This window comes from Pantherophis guttatus, chromosome 2, assembly GCF_059756535.1.
Source record: "Pantherophis guttatus breed Tessera chromosome 2, ASM5975653v1, whole genome shotgun sequence".
NCBI lineage: Eukaryota > Metazoa > Chordata > Lepidosauria > Squamata > Colubridae > Pantherophis > Pantherophis guttatus.
This window is the reverse complement of record NC_142064.1, coordinates 37,684,034-37,707,267: the sequence shown is the minus strand read 5'-3', so window position 1 is coordinate 37,707,267 and position 23,234 is coordinate 37,684,034. Positions and strand designations below refer to the sequence as shown.

Genomic DNA, 23,234 nt, shown 5'->3' with positions numbered 1-23,234 from the left:
TACTTGGAGAGGGGATGATTGGTTATTAACAAAGAGCAAATAAATACTATATCCAAGAATGTCATGGAAAATAATGTAGCAGAGAGGTGTCCTCGGGTGCATGCCAAAAAAAGTTCAGACTACTACCTAAAACTGCATTCAGTACAATGACGCACTTCCTTTTCACAAAAACAAAACCTTTGTGCTAACTCAAAAATATTGTTCTGCTTGTCCCATCAGCAGGTTCAGATAATCTAAAAACTGGAAGTTATTTTCAGGGAATGAAAGCTTTTGAATTCCTAGAATTGGTAGTGGGAAAGGTATGATGTGTATGATTAGGAGGGCTCTGACTTTTCCAGCTGCCCTCTATGTTTCCTGTTAAAATACATGGAAAAACCACATTGCCGTAAAAATCCACTGAGGGTTACGTCTGCATGAATTTAGGGAGCAATATGGACATTGCCAAGGGATTCCTAACACATTGGTATGATTAGGAGGGTGGAAAATTTTCCATTCTGCCATCTATATCTTTCCTGGGAAAATTTATGGGAAAATCATATTGGAAGCTATATCCACTTAGAGTTAGAGTAGGTCTCCATGAATTCAGAGAGGAAAGTGGGTGTCACCAATGGATTTCTAATGCACCAGCCTAATTAGAAGGGTCCAAATTTTTCGAGCCCGCCCTCTATATTTTTCCTGGTAGAATGCAATGGAAAATCCCATTGGGGGATATACCCACTTAGGGTTAGGGCTCCATGAACTCAGAGACAAAAATGAATGTTGCCAATGGATTCTGAGTGTTTTTGTATGATAAGGTGGGCAGAGACTTTTCTAGACCGCCCTCTATATCTTTCGTGGTAAAATATATGGGAAATTCCCATTGGTGGGGGGAAAAAACCTTAAGGTTAAGGTTAGGTCTCCATGAACTCTGAGAGCAAAATGGACATCTACTTAGGGTTAGGATTACCTATAAATTCCTCCCACGAAAAGTGTGCACCCTCCTAATCATATCAATGTGCTAGAAATCCATTGGTGGCTTGCATTTTGCTCTCTGAGTTCATGAAGACCTAACCCTAACTCTTTAAGTGCATTTTCCTTCCAATATAATTTTCCCATAAAGTTTATCAGGAAATTCTAGGGACTTCCTCTGCATAACAACGGCAGCTACTGACTGGATCTCCAAACTCGACATTAAACTTTGAAATGTTATTTCTGTTTTCCTTTTAGATTTTCTTACTGTTTTTTTATTGTTTTAATTGTTCTTAACCTGTAAAAATGAAGTGTTTTAATACTGTGTGTGACCAACCATACGCTAAATAAATAAATATCAGGAAAGATATAGAGGGTGGAGAAGTCAGCACCCACATAATCATACCGATGTGCTTGGAATCTGTTGGTTACATCCATTTTTCTCTTCAAGGTAATTGAGACCTTACCCTCTAACCCTAAATCAATATACCTTCAAATGGGTTTTTTCCATGTATTTTACCAACAAACATATACAGTGCAGGCTGGAAATTTTCCCATTCTCCTAATCATTGCAATGTATTAGGAATCCGTTGGTGACAACCATTTTGTTATCTGAGTTCATAGAAATCTAACCATAACCCTGGAGTTTACACCCAATGGGATTTTCCAATGTATTTTACCAGGATAGATTTAGAAGGTGGCCTGGGAAAATTTCAGCCTTCCTTATCATAACAATGCATTAGGAATCTGTTGGTGACATCCATTATGGTTCATGAAGATCTTTCTAACCCTAAAAACAGGAAAGATATAGAAGGTGAACTGGAAAAGTCTCTGCCTTCCTTATCATACAAGAAATGCAATGGCAGCATCCATTTTGCTCTCTGAATTCAGGGAGACCTAACACTAAGTGGTTTTTTTCTCCGAATGCACTAAGAATCCATTGGCAACATTCATTTTACTCTCTGAGTTCATGGACACCTATATCTAAGTGGATATATCCTCCAATGGGATTTTTCATTGTATTTTACCAGGAAAGATATAGAACATGGATTCAAAAAGTTCGGGCCCTCCTCCTAATCTTACCAATGTGTTAGGAATCCATTGGTGATGTCCATTTTGCTCCCTGAGTTCACGCAGACCCAACCCTAAACGGTTTTTCCCTACAATGTGATGTTCCCATGTATTCTACAGGAAAGACATAGAAGGCCTATTTTGCCCTAGGACTCCATTGGTGACATCATTTTGCTCCCTGAGTTCATGCAGACCTAACCCTAACCCTAAGTGGGTTTCCCCTGCAATGTGATTTTCCCATGTATTTTCCTATGTATTGGTTACATGCATTTTGTTTTCTGAGTTCATGGAGACCTAACCCTCACCTTAAGTGAGGTTTCCCAAAAATGGGATTTTCCCAGATGTCTATGGAGATTCTAAGTTATCCAGGTCATGGTTGTCCCAAAGGTGGTTTGTCTTTGTTTAAAAGACAAAGGCCACTCTTCTGAAGACAGCAAGGTGCACATTTTGGATAGAGAGGACTGCTGGTAGGGGTCATCTATGTCAAAATTGAACAGCCCTGTCAACAGAGGGGGGGATATGGCACCATTTATCTCCTGTCTAAAACACAGTCTTTTCACCAAGAAGGCTCCACACCAATTTGCACTACTCAGGTGACCCTGAGGACACAGATAAACCTCCAAGTGGCCTCAACAACTCTCTAAAAGAATGAAAATGACCAGTTATATACTGATTAGGAATCTGGTGATGTCCATTTTGCTGTCTGAGTTCATGAAGACCTAACCCTAACCCTAAATGGGTTTTCTTCCCAATGTGACTTTCTCATGACTTTTACCGGGAAACAATATGAGGATGGTTTGCAAATGTCTCCACCTTCCTAATCATATCTATGCACTAGGAATCCATTGGTGATATCTATTTTACTCTCTGAGCTAATGGAAACCTAATCCTAAATGGACTTGCCTTCCAAAGGGATTTTCCCATATATTTGGCCAGGAAATGTAGATACAGCTGACCCAAAAAGTCTCCACCCTCTTAAGCATTGCATGCAGTAGTTATCCATTGGAGATAAATTTTGCCCTCTGAGTTCATGAGTTCATGGAACCTGTCTCTAACACTGTGTGTTTTCCCTCTAATGGAATTTCCCCATGTATTTTAACAGGAAACGTAGATTGGACAGACGTAAAAATCAACGCCCTCCTACTCATACAGATGCGCAGGGAATCTGTTGGTGACATCCATCCATCCATCCATCCATCCATCCATCCATCCATCCATCCATCCATCCATCCATCCATCCATCCATCCATCCATTTATTTATTTATTTATTTATTTATTTATTTATTTATTTATTTATTTATTTATTTATTTATTTATTTATTTATTTATTTATTTATTTATTTATTTATTTATTTATTTATTGGTTCGATTTATATGCCGCCCTTTTCCGGAGATTCAGGGCGGCTTACAATGCGTTATGCAATAGCCTTCATACTTTTGTATATACCTGCTTAGTAGGGCTTCCCCCCCCCAAGCGGTGTTCCTTTTTATACAAAGTCAGTTTATTGCCCCCACAAACCGGGTCCTCATTTTACCTACCTCGAAAGGATGGAAGGCTGAGTCAACCTTGAGCCTGGTGAGATTTGAACTTGCATTAATTGCAGGCAGCTGGTGTTACTTAACAGTGGTTTTAGTCTGCTGCGCCACCAAGGCTCTTAATTTTGCTCTCCGAAGTTCATGGAGACCTAACCCTAACCCTAACCCTAAGTGGGTTTTCCACATCTGGACAGCTAACTGGCTTTACAAAGACTTTTGGAATGCTTGAATGAAGATTTGTATACATTTGAGATGTATGATATTGTTGTTGATATAATTGCATTTTATTGATTGACAGATATTTTTTACATATTAGATTATAGTATTAATATTTATTAATGTTTTATTAAGTTATTTTGATATTATTTAATTATTGATATACTAATTCTCTGCTACAAGTTCCTTAACTTTACCTGAAATAAAGCAATTCTATAAATCCTGTTCTGAGGAGACATTCATCTTGGATAAAACTTCCATGTCTTTGCAATTAATGTAGTAAGTGGTCTGTTTATTTAGTCTGCTTTTAAAAGAGCTGGCATATTATATTGCAATAGCTATTGTCTGACAAGTTTTTTTATTGATTTTCCCCCTTTCTTTTGAAATGTGGCAAATATTTTGCCAAGAGGTATTTGTAGTTACTCTTATTTTTGTATTAAAAACACCTAATTTATAGATGCATATCATTTGAAGGAACAAAACTAAAAGAAATCTCAAATACAAAATGAACAATGCCTGATGTCTTGATAGAAGCATCCTAGATATAATAGTTATATTTAAGATTGTTTCTTTTTAATCTCATAAACCTGCAATCCTATATACCCTATTATCTTGGAATAAAGCTTGTAGAACTCCATAACATTTCTTACATTTCTATAAGACTTGCTCCCAGATAAATATGTATATGGTGCAGCCTAATTTTCACTGAAAAAGCCTAGAGATGGAGAGTTTGCCTTAGGCATGAAATCAATGGGGTGTCCCTCAGAAGACAAGAAATACAAAAGATTCCAGTTTAAAGCTACCAAGTTGTGACACATTGAGCAACATTCCACGTGTTTCCTTTGAGCAGGTATCAGCGTTACACATTTTTTTCTAGGCTTACTTGATGACTTCTGGCATGGGAACAATCTGGCTTGATGGCCAAAAAAACCCTGGAAATTCCTTACTTAATTCCTTACTCTGGTATTTAAGAATCTTGGATGGGATCCTTGAGGAAAAAAAGAACCATACATGTCATTTTCCTAAGGCTGACTTTCAACTTGTGGACTTTACACCAGGCTTTTCTCTGGACAGAGCTCTTCAGAAATATTGGGTTTACAAACTTGAGTACCTTTAATGAAAAGAAGGACTAGGGGATGACATGATAGCAGTGTTCCAATATCTAAGTGGTTGCCACAAAGAAGAGGGAGCCAACCTATTCTCCAAAGCACCTTAAGGCAGGACAAGAAGCAATGGGTGGAAACTAACCAAGGAGAGAAGCAACCTACAACTAAGGAGAACTTTCCTGACAGTTAGAACAATTAATCAGTGGAATGACTTGCCTCCAGAAGTTGTGAATGCTCCAACACTGGAAGTTTTTAAAAAGAAATTGGACAACCATTTGTCTGAAATGGTGTAGGGTTTCCTGCCTGAGCAGCGGGTTGGACTAGAAGACCTCCAAGGACCCTTCCAACTCTGTTAATCTCCCATACAGCCTGCGTTGGAGTTGTGCTAACAGGCCTCGGAACATACTTGAAAGGCTTCTGGTTGGAGAAGACAATTCCAGTCACGCAGCGCAACAGCTGAAATCGACTGGCTTCAATGATGCGCCTCACCTCGCTATTTCTCATTCTAATTATTTCGCAGGAGCTGAACCGACGCAGCCACACCTCGCTCGCAGCTACCTGCCACAGCTCGAGAAGGAGGGGAAAGGTGAAACCGCCGCACTCCTTCCACCCGTGGCAAAAGCGAACAGCCGAGTTGGACGGTGCGGCCGGTCTTGCATAAGAGGCGCAGGAGCGCGCCGGGGCACATTCAATCACGCGTGAGCGCCACAGCACCGGGGGAGGGAATGCGAAACTCCGGCCGTTTCTCGCCCTCAGAGCCGCCGCGGCAAAGGGACGCTCGCCGGCGACAGAGACGGTGCCATGGCGAGCGCGCAAGTGCACATGTGTCAGACTCTCCTTCCCGCTCACACGAACCACCTCGGCGACCTCAGCCCCGGCCAGCTTCTCAAGTGGATCGATACCACGGCGTGCCTGGCCGGTAAGCGCGAGCCTCTCTTTCCTCTCGCGGGGGCACCTCCTTCTTAGAGCGACGTGCATTGGGGACCCCATCTGCGGGGTCGCCGGGGTTTTTCTGCAGCTGCAAAATCCGTAGGCTCAATGGGCAGGCGGGAGAAAAACACAGCAGAAAATCTCTCTCTCTCTATATATATATATATATATTTGCCTACTATTAGTTACGGTAGTTAGTGCAATAGCAATAACAATAGCACTTAGATTTATATACCGCTTTATAGTGCTTTACTGCCCTCTATAAACGGTTTACAGAATCAGCATATTGCCCCCAATAATTTGGGTCCTCATGTTACCCACCTCAAAAGGATGGAAGGCTGAGTCAACCTAAAGGGATTCTTGCTTAAATTCCTGTGGATAGTAGTAGTAGTTCTGTTTTTCATAAATTTTAAGTGGGGTTTTATCAGTAATTCTTCAGTCTTTCGATTACGATTATTTTAAAGTTTACCATGAATGTAACTTACCTATCTACCTACCCATCCTGGAATATATAGTATAAAGCCCCTGATAATTTTCTGGGCAATCCAAATAATAATTTACCATTGGATTAATGAAATAATAGCTGGACTAAAGAACATTCTATACTGTATGAGGAAACTTTATTTTTCAAACATATTTTTAAGAACCCAGCAACAGTAAGTTTACCTGTTGATATTTAGAGGGACGTGGTGGCTCAGTGGCTAAGATGCTGAGCTTGTCGATCAGAAGGTCTGCAGTTCAGCGGTTCAAATCTCTAGCACCACGTAACAAAGTGAGCTCCCGTTACTTGTCCCAACTTCTACCAACCTAGCAGTTCGAAAGCACGTAAAAAATGCAAGTAGAAAAATAGGGACCATTTTGGTGGAAAGGTAACAGCACTCCGTGCACCTTCGCTGTTTAGTCATGCTGGCCACATGACCACGGAAACGTCTTTGGACAGCGCTGGCTCTTCGGCTTAGAAACAGAGATGAGCACCATCCCTAGAGATGGAAATGACTAGCACGCATGTCCTGGGGAACCTTTACCTTTATAGTATTTTGCAACTTTGGTCCTTAACCATTATTAACCATTACTAACAGATTATAGGCACGTTGGTTTATCTTGGTTGCTTGGTGCATCTTGGAACGGCAGTCCCAGTTCATATGCATGTCCCTAGATTGGAGAATGCTGATTTAATGTCTGATAGTTTAATTGGATAAAAACTGCAGGAATAAAAAATTATAAAAATATAATAAAAAATAATAAAATTGTGCCGTTTTATTTATTTGTATCCTGACTTTATTATGTTTGCAAATAACTCAAGGCAGTGAAAATATCCAACACACCTTCCTCTTCCTATTTTCCCATAACAGCAACCTTATAAGATAGGTTGGGCTGAGAGAGAGTGACTGGCCCAACATCATCCAGCTGGCTTTCATGGCTAAGATGGGACTTGAACACATGATTTCCCACTTTCTAGCCCAATGCACATTAACAAAATCACCAGTCAATTGCAAAAAGCAGTTTTGCTAGGAACAGCTTACATCTTATGATGGTTGATGATACCTTTAAAATTATTAAATAGAAACATCTGCCTCCCCAGGTCCTTGGGAAGGACTTGATAGTGGACAAAAAAAAAAAGCCAGATCCAGACTAAATTTCTGGCTGACTATGCAACCTATCATAATAATTCAACAGAAAACATGTTTTCTACTTCTTGACTTTTTCAACTCTCTGCACAGGCCCCCATTCTGAATTGCAGAATGCTAACTGTATATTAATTTTATGGCTGCTTCTTTGAACCAATATGTAATCTATTACAACAATGTAGAAGGAAATAAAGAATACCAGTAATAAGTAAGCTGTTATGACAATTATTCTTTTAAGAATTTTTCTTCATTTTGGAATATTTTTAGTGCAAACCCACTAATTCCAGTTTCTAGCTCCATTAAATTTATTTATTTTTAACATTGATTTCTTTGGACTGCTTTGTGTTTTGATCTCACATTTTACCCATACAGTTTTTCAACAGAGATTTGATTATATCTATGCTAAGCTGCTGCTTTGATCTTACATTGTAATTTTAAGATGTTTATGCTTTGTAGGCTTTATAAAACATAATTAAATACTTCATAGAATATCGAACCATAGTTTTGGAAGCGAACTCGAGGTGTTATAGTCCAATATCCTGCTCAAGACAGGAGACCTTATACCATCCTTGTCAAATGGTTGTCCAGTGTCATCCAGGTCAAATGATTGTTCAGGTCAAATAGTTGTCCACTGAAGATTTTTTGAAAACCTTTAGTGATAGAGCACCCACAACTCTGGAAGGCAAGCTATTCCATTGACTAATTGTTCTCATTGTCAGAAAATTTCTTTAGGTTGGATATTTCTTTAAAACGTTTCCACCCATTACTTCTTGTCCTTTCCTCTGGTGCTTTGGAGAATAAGTAAACCCCTTTTCTTTGTGACAGCACCTCAAGTTCTAGAAGGCAGTTGTGATGTGCCCTCCCCACAATTCTTCTCTTTGATAGGCATGGTTCAGAATCAACCTGCCATATCAAATCAAGAACTTAGCTGCTATTATATAAGGCTCTTTTTCCTTCTAGTATGCAAATTAAAAATTCTTCTAGCTCCTTAGATGTCAAACAACAATCAGTGGAACAACTTGACTCCAGAAGTTGTGAATGCTTCAGCACTGTGAAGTTTTTAAGAAAAGATTGGGCAACCATTTGTCTGAAATATAGGGCTTCCTGCCTGAACAGGGGTTTGGACTAGAATACCTTCAAGGTTCCTTCCAACTCTGTCATTCTAGGAAATAATATATTTATCTAAAAAGTTATATCAGGCATATTTATAATTGTTTGGTTGGATTAAACCTTATCTAACCAAGAATTTGTACTTCTTTGGAGAGAGATGTTTACAAAAACTGAGCAGGACCTTATAAATAGAAGCTTTAATTGAGTGCAAGTTCATTTACACTCATAAGGAAGAGTTCCAATTAGCAAGTGTTCCAATGAAAAGCCCCAGTAATCCTTTGCAGATTTGGATTTGTGTGTTTCTAAGGACTTACACAGTAGGCATCCTAAATTTCTACATTAAGCAGAATGGAGGAAAAGATTTTCCCATACAACAGTTTTAATGCTGGTTGTTCTTTTATGATTTCATAATTGTCTTACTTGTTCCTAATTTATTCTACTCAGTCTTCCAAGGCAATACCTCATTTAAATATTTAAAAAATGTGTAATATTTAAATTGCTTACCCAGTTTTATGGTAATTTGTGCAATACAGTACATGATTCAAACATTGTAAATCGTTTCCCAAAAACTTTATTTTTGACAGTATTTAGGTGTTCTTCAGTACAATGAAGTCTTAATCCTTTAAGCATTCTTTCCTACTCAATTCTGGTTTTGAAGAGAAAATTATAATCTATCTATCTACCCTGTTTCCCCCAAAATAAGACATCCCCTGATAATAAGCCCAATTGGGCTTTTGAGCACATGGCAATAAGGCCAAGCGCTTATTTCAGGGTTCAAAAAAAATATAAGACAGGGTCTTATTTTCAGGGAAACATGGTATCTATCTATAATCTAAATATATATATATATATTATCTATATATAATATATGTTTATACAGTATATATCTAGTATAACTGATGTTTTCTGGGAATCTAGAAATGGAAGGAAGCATTCTGAAGCACTCCATTGAATGAATTGAAATTGAAATTAGAATATAAGCTAATTTAAAAATCATGATAAAAAATATGGCAATATTTTTTTCCAAGCAGAGTATATTTTTTGTTTTTGCGTATTATATTTGTGTGCTGCTGGATCAATCTTAGTTATTTAATAGGAATAAAAAAGAAGCATATCATAATAACAGGTGACGGCTTGCTTTTCCCATATCAGCTCCCAGGTTCAACAAAGGTATCTCAGGGCGCAGATAAGGTTTCTGAAATCTAATGCTGTGATAAGTAAGGCGGTCGTCTGACTTGGAAGAAGGAAGTTTATTCCTTTATCTGCAGTCAGGGAACTCTCACATCATGAGCTGGTTTGCCATCCCAATTTTTATGTAAACTGCATGGAGAGGGGGGGAAAAAGACAGAAATTATAATTATTCAGTCCAGTGGTCATTTTATCTGAGCTTCAAGGGTGTGAACAGTTTCTTCATCATTTTAACATTAGTATTATACAAACATTACATAATTTTTAAATTTTACCATACAGACATAATAACACAGTTCTTGGCATGTCTGTGCAGAGATGCCTCAATGCATAAGTGTTACTCTCATAAAAGTTGAATGCTGCATTTCAGTACTGGATTATTTTATATTGGACAAACAATCATACAACAATGCATTCTTCGATATCTTTTCTAAAAATATCTTAAAATAGTAAAATAATCTTGCTTAAAAGTTAATGGATGCTAATATAAATTTATATGATGTATCTACTGTTTATATGATGTATTTATATGATATATTTATATGATGTAAATTTATATGATGTATCTACTATTGACCTCACCCCATTCCTAAGAGGTCAGTAAGGGGCGTGCATAAGCGCACCAACCTGCCTACCGTCCCTGTCCTACTGTCCCCATTTATTCGTATCCTTATACTGTATTCATGATCATGTTTATACTTATATCTGTTATCTTATACGTGTTTGACAAACAAATAAATAAAATAAATAAATAAGCTGTTTTTTTTCCCAGTACTTAATTTTACCTCCAATAAACTCTATTTTCTTCTAAGCTGAAAAACATGCTGGCATTCCCTGTGTAACAGCATCAGTGGATGACATACAGTTTGAAGAGACAGCCAGGTAGATCTTAATTTTATCAAGCTTTACTATAGTTTGTTAGTTAATACCGTAGTTTTAATCAGTATATATAAACATAGAAATATAATTGGCACTTTAGGAATATGATTCATTGCAAAAGCATTATAAGAAAATAGAAAATTTAAATTTCTATAGATACAATATATTGATCTTTTCTACTCTTAACAGTAAATAAAGCATTTACTGTGAAAATCTGAGAGTTGCAACTTAATTTGTTTTGTTTCTTACAGTTTAATTCTTAACATTAAATTTAAATTATTTTTAGAAAGGTATTAATTCTTAATTTTTTGATCTGATAATGAATATTATTGATAAATTAAAAAGTCATTAATTGTCACATTTCTTGTACATGCTTCATGAATTTATAATGTGGTTGTTCAAGGAATAGTTGCTTCCTTTCATGTCCTAAAGAAAGTAAGTTCTTTCTTACTTTCATTTTCTGTTATTTTCCCTGTAAATGGTCTCCAGTTGATTTCCTCCAAATGGTTTGAAATGAAAAACAAACTGGGCTGGGAGAGACATTTGCAAGGAAGAACCAGCAGATGTAGCACTGCATTCCATTTAAAGGGGGAAAGGGCTGATTCAGTTATTTTGACATCTCCAATTGCATTGAACCTAAGATTAAATACCCCAGCAGCACTGCTGTGCATAATTACCTTTAGTGAAAGAAAATGAGAACAAATTTTAAAAATGTTCCACAAAATTCAACACTTAAAGGTTTGTGACTGCATTTCAATTTGATGCTAGGTGGGAAAATAACAAAATGTTCAAAAACAGAGTGCATCCACTACATGTTACATTTGATCTTAACCAAAAGGCCAAGACTACATTCCAAATTGTAAGCCATTTGTTTGGATTAAAAGGATAATAATGATTTATTTCAATTAATATCCAAGATTCCTTTTGTTGTGGATTTAATAAGACAAACACAACTTTTGGATTAATCAGAGACAATTTGTATATTGCGCAATAGGTTCAAAGCTCTGTACATGAAGCATTGAACAAAGACAGAAATTAGGTACAATGGTTTTATACCCTTCTAGACAAAGGATTCTGTTAACTCAGCAATTCATATGGTCATATACATTTGTCATTTTTAATTGACATTTCCTAATTACTGAGTTTCTTTGCAAAACAGTTATAATTCTTTTTGTAGATTACTGAAGCATAGACTCAAATCATCTTCTGACGATAGACAACTTTTAACTCATGTGGATCCCCTTGACCTAACCAACCTTTAAGCTGTATGTCATTAGAATGTTCCTTTCTTCTGACAACTTAGAGGCCTCCTAGAGGTACCAAAAGGATTTTGGCTGAGTTTGTACTTTTTCCAACCGGATGCATTGCTTTTTAGAATAGAGTGAATAGAAAGTTATCCAGTGGTCATCTATCAGAGCCCGCTTCATTTACATTACTTTGACAGGTGGATGTACTTGCCAACAACAAGAAAAAAATGTTCCAAAACAGGGATTTTTTTCTTTATAAATGAAAGGTGTGTTCTTTAATTTAGATTTCTGGAAAAGTGCCCCCACCCTGTGTAATATTCTTCCCCTGGAGGTAAGGCAGCAGAGGTGGTATTCAGCAGGTTCTGACCAGGTCTGGAGAACCAGTAGCGGAAATTTTGAGTAGCTCGGAAAACCGGTAAATATCACCTCTGACTGGCCCCGCCCCCGTCTACTCTCTGCTTCCTGAGTCCCAGCTGATCGGGAGGAAATGGGGATTTTGCATTAACCTTCCCCTGGAGTGGGGAGGGAATGGAGATTTTACAGTATCCTTCCCCTGTCACACCCATCAAGCCACACCCGCCATGCCATGCCCACCAAGTCACGCCCACAGAACCAGTAGTAAAAAAATTTGAATCCCACCACTGTAAGGCAGGTTCCCACTCTCCTGGCCTTCTGAAAAGGAATTAAAACATGGCTCTGTGGCCTTGAATGGGGAGTGCAGCTGTGGCTAGTAATTTTAAGTAATTTTAACAGTGTTTTATTATCCTTGCTTCTTTTTAATTTTTTAAACTTTTATGTACTGTTTTTATATATACTTTATTGTATACTGCCCAGAATCCCTCTGAAGGAGCTGCCGGTTCAGAAATTTGAAAAATAATTATGTTACTAAATTCTTGGGACAACTGAATCCTACCCAAACATGCTTTTTCACAAGAAAAATGAACACAATACATGTAGCAAATTGGCTATAATATAATATTTAGGCCAATTATGTACTATTCCACTTCGTATGTAGGACAGCTGTGTTTGGTATTTTTGGAGCATGGAATTTTCAACCTTTCAGAGAAGAAAATAGAGCCTTTTCCCCCTACATTATAGAATCATTTCCTGTTCTTATATTTTTATTGCACAAATATTTGCACTTTGGACTCTTGCATTTGTTCCTGGATCCTTAGCAAGAGCTCTCAGACTGCTACATTCAAAAGGTTCTCATCAGTCACAAATGAAAATGCAATGGTCTGTGACAGGGCAATGTTCCTTGCATTCTAATTCCCAAGGTCTGTGTTAAAAACATGCACTTTTGTTGTGATGGAAGCAAGCAGTACACTCCCAACATTGAAACAAATAGCCCTCAGGGTTAATAATACTTCCTAAGTGTTTAGGATGACCTGCGGAAGAGATAGTGCATGTTTAATTAGATCCATCCAGTGTTTTCTTGTAAATAGATAAATTCTTTTCAACAGTGATCATCATTAGAAAGCACTGGAATTGAATTTGGTCTTTTGATCAATTTTTTTTATCTGTCTGTTTGGTCTCTGATTTTAAATAAAAAATATCAACATAGAAATTGGATTATAAACATACACAGAAGATAATTGGATAAAGTATCATAATGAATTAAATAGGATTTGTGTAGTTTGTTCTGATAAGGTGCATTCTTCAGAGATCCAAGGTTCTAGAGAACAAAAGCAATGTTCCTTAAGTGACACTAACTAGTGGAGGATCCCTTGGAAGGCAGGGCGGAGGATTTCGGACAATACCTGTATGACAAAATCGCTCAGATCTGGGGGGATTTGGACTCTGACTGGGTAGATCAGGGCAGGGTGCCGAGGAATAGTCTTGAGAATGTTATCTGGGAGTAGTTTGATGCTGTGACTCCCGATGATGTGGACAGGATTTTGGGGAGACTTAGTGCGGCCACATGTTTACTGGACCCGTGTCCCTCCTGGTTGGTACTGGCTTCCCGGGAGGTTACACGAGGCTGGCTCCAGGGTGTTATCAACGCTTCGTTGAGTGAGGGTCACTTCCCCGCTGCCTTGAAAGAGGCGGTGGTGAGGCCTCTGCTCAAGAAGCCATCCCTGGATCCGGCAATATTGACCAACTATCGTCCTGTCTCCAACCTTCGCTTCATGGCGAAGGTTGTTGAGAGTGTGGTCGCGCGACAGTTTCCACAATTCCTGGAGAAAACATCTTATCTAGATCCGTTCCAGTCGGGTTTCAGGTCTGGGCACAGCACGGAAATTTGTCGTGTTGGTTGATGATCTTTGGAGGGCTCGGGACAGGGATTGCTCCTCTGTTCTGGTCCTGTTAGACCTCTCAGCGGCTTTTGATACCATCGACCATGGTATCATGCTGCACCGGCTGGAAGAGTTCGGGGTGGGAGGCACCGTGTTGCGGTGGTTCTCCTCCTTTCTCTCTGACCGGTCGCAGTTTGTGTTGTCAGGGGGGCAGAGGTCGACCTCAAGGCCTCTCATCTGTGGAGTGCTGCAGGGATTGGTCCTCTCGCCCCTTCTGTTCAACATTTATATGAAGCCGCTGGGCGAGATCATCTGTGGCTTCGGGGTGAGATACCACCAGTACGCTGATGACACCCAGCTGTACATCTCCACCCCAGGCCACCCCAATGATGCCCTTGAAGTGATGTCCCAGTGCCTGGAGGCTGTGCGGATCTGGATGGGGAAGAAAGGCTCAAGCTCAACCCTTCCAAGACTGAGTGGCTGTGGCTCCCAGCATCCCGATATAGCCAGTTGACTCCATCACTGACTATTGGGGGCGAGTCTTTGGTCCACACAGAGAGGGCTCGTAATCTGGGAGTCCTCCTGGATATGCAGCTGTCCTTAGAGGAACATCTGACGGCTGTAACCAGGGGGACCTTTTGTCAGGTTCACCTGATTCGCCAGTTGCGGCCCTTTCTTGATCGGGATTCCCTGTGCACAGTCACTCATGCCCTCGTCACCTCTCGCCTTGACTACTGCAACGCTCTCTACATGGGGCTCCCCTTGAGGAGCACCCGGAGGCTCCAACTGGTCCAGAACGCAGCAGCGCGGGTAGTGACGGGAGCAGCATGGCGCTTCCATGTAACATCGCTCCTGCGTGAGCTGCACTGGCTCCCGGTGGTCTTCGGTGCGCTTCAAGGTGTTGGTCGTCACCTTTAAAGCGCTCCATGGCATAGGGCCTAGCTATCTTCGAGACCGCCTGCTGCTACTGACGACCTCCCATCGACCCGTGCGGTCTCACAGAGAGGGCCTCCTCGGGGTGTCATCAGCCAAACAGTGTAGGCTGGTGACCCCCAAGGGGGAGGGCCTTCTCTGTGGGGGCACCTACCCTCTGGAATCAGTTGCCCCCAGAGATAAGGAGAATCCAAGACCTCAGTGCCTTCTGCCGTGCCCTTAAAATCCATTTTTTCCAGCAAGCCGGGCTGGCTTAAGAAGAAATTTTAAAATGTTTTAATTGGTAGTGATTTTTAATTTTGGGCCAAATTTATAGATATTTTAATTGTTTTTTAATATTTGTATTGCATGTTTTTAATTCTGGCTGTACACTGCCCTGAGTCCTCAGGGAGAAGGGCAGTATAGAAATTGGAAATAAAATAAAAATAAAAATAATAAACTATCTAGAAAATGACAGAATCCTTTGTTGAAGCATTCTTCAACAAGGTCCTAAATTACTTCCTACCTTCCCTAAGAGAAGCAAATACTTCTGATTGAAATTCTAAATTGACTAATAGTCTGGCTTGGTAAACAGTTTCCAAAGGTTCCTAGTTTCAATCTCTAGGACAGGGATCCCCAACCCCCACGCCACAATGGATTGGTACCGCTCTGTGGCCTGTTAGGAACCAGGCCACACAGCTGGAGGTGAGCAGCAGATGAGCGCGCAAAACTGAAACCATCTCCCACTCCATGGAAAACTTGTTTCCAACAAAGCTGGTCCCTGGTGTCAAAAGCGTTGGGGATTGCTGCTCTAGGACCAGATAAAACAAACAGTTCAGTGGTGGGATTCAATTTTTTTTACTACCGGTTCTGTGGGCGTGGCTTGGTGGGCATGGCAGGGGAAGGATACTGTAAAATCTCCATTCCCACCCCACTCCAGGGGAAGGTTACTGCAAAATCCCCATTTCCTCCCGATCAGCTGGGACTCGGGAGGCAGAGAATAGAGGGGGAGGGCCAGTCAGAGGTGGTATTTACCAGTTCTCCGAACTACTCAAAATTTTCGCTACTGGTTCTCCAGAACTGGTCAGAACCTGCTGAATACCAACTCTGAAACAGTTAGTATGCAAAGTGGGAAATTTTAATGTTTTGGAGACGTGTTGCCACTTAGTTTTCATGACATTAAGCTAAATGGACAAAACAATCAGGCATTGAGTTGTTACCTGGACAGTTCTAAATTTAGATTTAAATTCAGATTTAAAGGCTCCCTTGTAAATTCTTTCTTCAAGTGCGACTAATTGTGAAAAGAGTTTGCTTGGCCAGTATTCCTGCCATTGACATTTAAGGAAAAAGGACAATAATCTTTTGAGATCCATAGAGAGTCTTTTTCCACTCCCCCTTCACTTCTGGCCATAATATTAAGATAGGATATTTGAAATTATATGATTTCTATATCAGTTATTTCCAAAACACATAGGTGTACATTACAGTTTTGGATATTGTAATTATATATGATTTTTTTAAACAGAGTTGGGCAGATTATCAGCATTACAGCAAAGGTAAACAGGGCATTCACTACCAGTATGGAGGTAAGAGATAAGTGTATTTATTTAAGTTGAAATACTATATTTTATTATATTTAGGCAGGATGAAGCAAGGGAAGAAATGAATTCATGCAAATTCCATCACAGATGGCTTTTTCTTCATTCATTTCCATACTCTTAATAGCTTTATTTTCCAAATTCAGCATTATATTAAATCTCTAAATATTTAAATAAAACATTTTTTTTCAAAGTTGAAAGAGTTGAACATAGAAACTGAAGTTAGTCTATAAGTGACTCTGTGCCAGTCATTCTCAGCCCTATGTCTTATAAAGACTTGTTTGTGCAGTTAAAATTAAGAGGCTACAGCAGTAAACCTCTAATAAAAGATGTGATAAAGATTAAATAAACAAATTGAATTACTGTAATAAATACAAATGTCTAGCTATCATGTGAATGTCCCGCTTAGCAGTGACAATTCCAGCATAGAATGGGTCAACTTGGCGTGGCCAGCTGGGAGCAGCCAGATTGGGGTGGCCCCTTCACCACAGTGGTGGCAGCAGCTGGGGGTTTCCTTTTTCATATCCCTGTCACAGCCACCATACTGAGTTCTGGGCCATTCAGAGTTCCAACCGGCAGTGCTGGTGGGCGAGAAGGAGGTTGCAGCCGAGGGATTTCCATGTGGGAGATAAAATCATCATCAGGTGTCTGGATTGGGATGTGGATTCTAATAGTGCCGCATAGTTGCTTGGGATTATGATGTATACATGAAAAAAGTAAAGCTTCTTATTTCCATTAAGATGAAAAGAATAGTTGTTACTAATGCACTTGTTCACAATTATGTAATTGCCTAGAATTCAACAATGGCTTTGTTATCTGCACATAGGTTGGTGTCAGAGTTACATTACAGGATCCCTTAACTAATGTTCAAAAACTAATTTGTGTGGCTTTCTCTACATACGTTGCAAGGCCAGTAGAAAAAGAGAAGGTAAACATTTCATTGAAAAATTCTAATGTTTCTGTTTTCTAACTTTGTGAACTTGCCAGAAAGCCATTATTATTTACTGTTTCCTTTTTTTTAAAATTGACAATAAAAGAATGAAAAATTTTACTTCTGAGTAATAACTTCATTGTACCTTTTCTAAATATTTTCTTGCGCCATGTATTATTTTCAGCAATTCCTTTTTTGAAATAATGTATTTATATAATTCACTAATATAAAACATTCATTTTGCTTGCAGATATTATTAGCATTGTTCCTAAGCTGCCATATTTAAATTTTTATTTTTAAAAAAGGAACCCATTTTCACATATACCATTGCCAATGATCTTGGTAATCTAGAATGTTTAGGACAATATACAATTAACAATATGTGCTGCTAGGATAGCTTTTGCTTAAAGAATGGAAAGGCAATTACATTTTCTCGTCTACCTGGATATCTCTAAAAATCTGCAGCATTGCACTACAGCACTGAAAAATCACTCGGAGCAAATCTGGGGAGGCAATGAATGAGTGCAAGTTCTGTTCACATCTCCATAGTTCCATTTATTGCAAGGAAATAGTTTGGGGGATCACCTGTACACTAAAGCTAATGAGGATCATTGAAATCAACTATTTAAGGACATTGTAGACTGGGCAGCAAACTGAGTTATAGAGTTTAAAGATGTAGAATAATCCCTAGCATCTTGCATTTCTAGGTTTTTTTTCATGATTTTTGTTTTCATGTTTAGAATATTGTATAAATTATTAGAAATTGTTTATTAAATGATTAGTAGGTTTTAGGTTAGTAAATATTTTAGGTTAGTATTAAGCTTACTACAGATGTAGTAGAATCTGTACTACTACAGATACAGAAATAATGTGGCAGAAATAATTTTTTTACTGTTAATGGGTTCATAATATAATTTTACTATGACTTGCTGATACTGTTTTCTTTTCTTTTTTAATATTTAGATTAACCTAAAGCCAGTCAAGCTTCTCACTGTGCAAGATTTCATAGAGCATGCCCTGGCTGCTGAGCGAAGAAAAATTCGACTGGATCATGAACGTGTATTAAATGATCTAATGGATAAATGTGGCATGGATAATGGTCAGTAAAACAAATGTTATGTTCCTCATTTCCAATTCTCTGAAATGGGGAGAAGTTCCAGTGGTTCCTTGGCTGCATCGTTTGAATGAAAAAGCCCTGGGAACTCACAGCATTGTGTAATGTATCATTTATGAAAAATATAAAATATGAAAAGATATAAAGGAAAGCCACATGCCCTTCTGTGAGGTGATATTCCTGCTTTAGATCTCCAAAAACTAGGAGCAATATAGACAAGCTTGCCATTAGCTTATTGCTTTCTCTAGTCATTGTTTCGTTTCCATACTCTAACATCAACGTGTTTCTGAACTTATAATTAATGCATGCATTGAAACAGAATCAAGACAAACGATAGAACCCATTCTTTCAACTTATACAATCACCCCATCCACCCCACCCCCATACACACTTTGTTTATGCAAGGCATATCATTAGAAAGCAGCTTATGTATTTTCAGATCTTCACTTTTAAGAGAATATTATTGAAACAAGCATTGGGCCCATCCTAAAAAAAGTAGATAAAGTAAGGATGAATTTATCAAATGATAAGATTGCTTTGCTGAAAATGAGCACAGAGTTCACTAAAAAAGAAGCAAAGCTCAATTATATTGTTGAAATTACTAATTTAATAGGCTGATAAGTAAATCCAAAATGCAAGGCAGTTAGGTGGATCCAACTACAACTCTGGGATTATAAAACTAATGAAACTGGGACAGAAGCCAAAGGCTTAATTTAGGTCAAGTGGAATCATGTGACAGATTAGCCTGGCTGGCATTTAAAACAAAAACATACACTTTTAGTAGGAATATCTTCCTTCCTGATAATAGAAAGATACTGTATTTTCTTTCCTATTTTATCTCTAAAATACATTTAAATACCATTATAATTCTAACTAATCAATTTGGTCTCTAAAGATATATAACATGACATTTTTAGAGATCAGAATCAATACAGGTAGTCCTTGGGTTATTCAGTGACCATTCAAAGTTGTGAAAGCACGGAACATAGGGGACCTACAACCAGCTCTTGCCGTTCCAACCATCACAATATTTCCATAATCACAGGAGTGTGATATGGGTGCTCAGTGCCTGGCTGGCAATTATGATGTTACAGTGAGCTGCAATCACATGATTGTGATTTCCAAGTTTCCCTGGTGCTGTTTTTCTGCCTGCACTCTGGAGTGCCTGTCCTTGGTACCCACCACAACACCCTCCCATGCTCCGGAATCCCTGCCATCGGCAACCCCCCTCTTGACCACAGCAAGCCCGGCCTGCCCAGAGCTCTCACCCACAGCTTTCACTTGCTAGCTTGATTATCTGGAGATCCTGTCTCTTCCTACTTAATGACCTGTATAGTCTTGGAGTTATGACAGAAGCTTGGACTACAAGATTACTGTTGCTAAGTGATGCGGTCATGTGATGTTGTTCTTTGCAGCAGCACTGTTTAGCCACAGAAATTGCAGTCCCAATTGCTTTCATAACTGGAGAACTTCCTGTAATAATAGTGCACGTGAGAAATGTCTGTTCTAAAAGAATTTGGAAGTGATAGGATTTTTCTAATGCAATACAAATGTTATCGATGTCTATGAAATTCAATAAAGCTGTGCTAGAATAAAACATTGTAACTTCAGTTGAAATGTATGTGTACTTGGAGTGCTTGGCAATTATCCTAACACCAGGGTTATATGTTCTAGATCATGTCTGCAGTAAAGAGAAAGATGTGGTTTACACCGATTGCACTCATGTGCAGAGTATTGAACTCGTCCTGCCTCCTCATGCCAATCATCAAGGAAATACATTTGGTGGCCAAATTATGGCTTGGATGGAAACAGTGGCTACTATTTCAGCAAGGTGCCTTTTCAAAGAACTTTCTTCTGTATTAGATATTATCGGGCACATTTAGTGAGAAATAATGGCTACTAGGGAAAAATAAGAGGAGGGAGGGTCTCACTGAATGTTCATCTCATCACACAGAGAATTCCATCCTCCTCCCCCAATTGCAGGGTACATGCAGCTCTTTCTTTGTGTGTGAGAGACATGAATTTCTATTAGAATTCCCTTCACACTCCAGTGGGCCAGATTCATTGTCAGGATGTTCGATGTGTCATTCCCATTCATTATTCATGTAGCTCTGATTCGTAACCTGAACTTATACGCAATAATAACTGCTTTTGCTTCGTTGCCAGATAAATAAATCATTTTATTAAAATTGTAAATCTATCAAAGGTTATAATCACCAAAGACCCAAGAAAGCAACATTTCTCCGTAAACATATACACCAAATATCTGTAATACATCCGATCGGACAAAACAGGGGTCATATTTAGCTGTAAGAAACTAAATAGTTGTAATAAGAAAAATAAGGAGCATAACCAGTAAGGTTAAAATTCTACTGTATTTTATGGAAATACATTAGAAACATTGCTAAATGGTAACCAAAAACGGTCTATTCTGCTTGAGAAATAAATGACCTTGCCGCAAAGCTTTTGTAAAACAACTCACAATTAGATTTGACCTTTGGAAGGTGGCAGAGTTGCTATGGCCACACACTGCCGAAGAATAAAAAGAGGCCGTTTAGTTTTTAAAAAGGCTGTTCGCAAAACACAAAGTGAAGTTAAAACTCAGAATGGTTTATCTAAAGTTTATGGATGATATCTAGCACAGTTTATCAAGTGATGGAACTAATACCATCTATAAAAAAGAATAGTTTCTCATCTGCCATGTAATTTCCCAACATTAAAATCTGCCCTAGAGGACTGATCAGTTTAGGGACCTGTAAAGAATATTCTTACTGTACAAATAAAAGACCATTGCCATGATGAGGAATTTTATCCTTTGTTCATTTTTAACTATTGTAATACTAAGCAAACATTAGATCCGGAAATAATCTTTTAGAATAAGATCTATACGAAAGCACAGAAGTCTTGCCTTAATAAAATTATTTTAATTTTCAATAACAACATTAAGAACAAAATAGACAACAAACCTATATATCCTTCACATCTGGTCTGATATTAATCTGCTGGTGCCCTTAACTGTGAGTATTGCAAATTAGATATTTAGCAATTTAAATAGGAGGAGCAAATTATTCCTAATGAAATCCAAAGTAATTTGAATGCATTATAATGATGCTCAGTTAAATTAATTAGAAACAGATAATTGTGCACATTTAACAATTCTGGTACATCATAAAGAGGTAATTGAGTTACGCTAAGGATAAATAATGGCCCAAAACAATGTCATTGCTAAACAAAGGTTAAAAATTTTGGACTCATACAAACACTGAGTTCTTAGCCAAAGTGTTATAGAACATTTATGTATTAAAATAAATCTAAATAAATCTAGATTTATTTTCACATATAAATGAAAGGATTTCATTTGTATTTGTAAAAATACAAACAAAGAGGTGATTGTGTGATCGTTGATGATACAGATGTAAGTCACTACTTAAGAATTTGTTACTGACAAATTCCCTTATTTGTCAACATGTTGCTTTGATTTCACAGAATTTTTCAAGAAGCTTGATTAGTGAAAAAAAAATGAGCAACATAGTTGGTAATGTGCTACAACTAGTTTCCTAATATATGCATTGAAAAAAGAAAATCCTAGAGTTGCTGTCCTTTTTCCAGCTGGGCTACTTAAATTTGCATGGGAAGTTCCCATATCATTGTTTCCATATCACTTTCTCTTTGTAGGCTTTAAAATACATCTTCTACGGCATTGGGCCAATTTTTAAAAATTATTTTTATGTAAATCACTGTGGGCCACAACAGGTGGTTTTTTTCCCAACATTTCTAAAAGATGCAGTAAATCTTGATAAATTTGGAACAGCCCCAAATAAAACTTCATTAAAATCCCTTTGGATTTATTAGCCAAGCAATATTGACTAATTATGAGATTACATTAAAATTTAAGAAAGAATGTAATGTTGTATCTATAAAAAATATACAGGATTGTTCCCAAATATGAATATTAAAGCACAATTCTTAAACTTCACAACTTCTCATTGAATACCTTTTATTAATTTTTTCAGAGCTAGTTTAAACTTGAAAATCAGTTTTGTGCAGTATTTATGTAGAAATCTTACAGAGTTGCATTGCCATAAAAAATATGTATTTTATTTTGTTTGCTTTCATTCAGCCGCCTGTGTCATGTGCATCCAACTCTGAAATCTGTAGATATGTTCAAATTCCGAGGACCTTCAACTGTTGGTGACCGCCTTATTTTCAATGCTATAGTTAATAATACTTTTCAGAAAAGGTAAAATACTATATATTACGAATATTTATCATCTCTCTCTCTCTCTCTCATATATATATATGATATATATGTGTGTGTGTGTGCAAAACTACACTGCAAATACGTATAGTCTTGCTTGAAGAAGCTTTGATGTTGAAGCATTCTGTATAACACAATATATATATATATATATATATATATAAGAATATGCATATATATATCACACTGTGTGTGCGTGTGTGTGTATATATACTGTTTCCCCCGAAAAGAAGACCTTGTATGCGTGCTGGCTAGCTGATTGTCACGTGCGCATGCGTGCCAGAAACTGGAAGACCAGCTGGCCGGTGCGCATGTGCATGCCGG

The 23,234-nt window shown here is 38.2% G+C and overlaps 1 protein-coding gene across 2 annotated transcripts in view; it reads left to right on the top strand.

The window, feature by feature from the left end:
• Window positions 1-5,355: 5,355 nt before the first annotated feature.
• ACOT12 (acyl-CoA thioesterase 12) overlaps window positions 5,356-23,234 on the top strand; it is a 30,341-nt gene continuing 12,462 nt past the window's right edge. The window contains exons 1-7 of one of the 2 annotated variants that reach the window (XM_034441210.3): window positions 5,356-5,797; window positions 10,547-10,616; window positions 16,535-16,595; window positions 17,434-17,535; window positions 18,502-18,637; window positions 20,327-20,483; window positions 22,773-22,892. In XM_034441210.3, the coding sequence (XP_034297101.2) occupies window positions 5,680-5,797; window positions 10,547-10,616; window positions 16,535-16,595; window positions 17,434-17,535; window positions 18,502-18,637; window positions 20,327-20,483; window positions 22,773-22,892 (764 nt within the window). In that variant the 5' untranslated portion in view covers window positions 5,356-5,679. The remainder of the gene's footprint in view (window positions 5,798-10,546; window positions 10,617-16,534; window positions 16,596-17,433; window positions 17,536-18,501; window positions 18,638-20,326; window positions 20,484-22,772; window positions 22,893-23,234) is intronic. The other variant, XM_060690634.2, reaches the window with a different exon arrangement.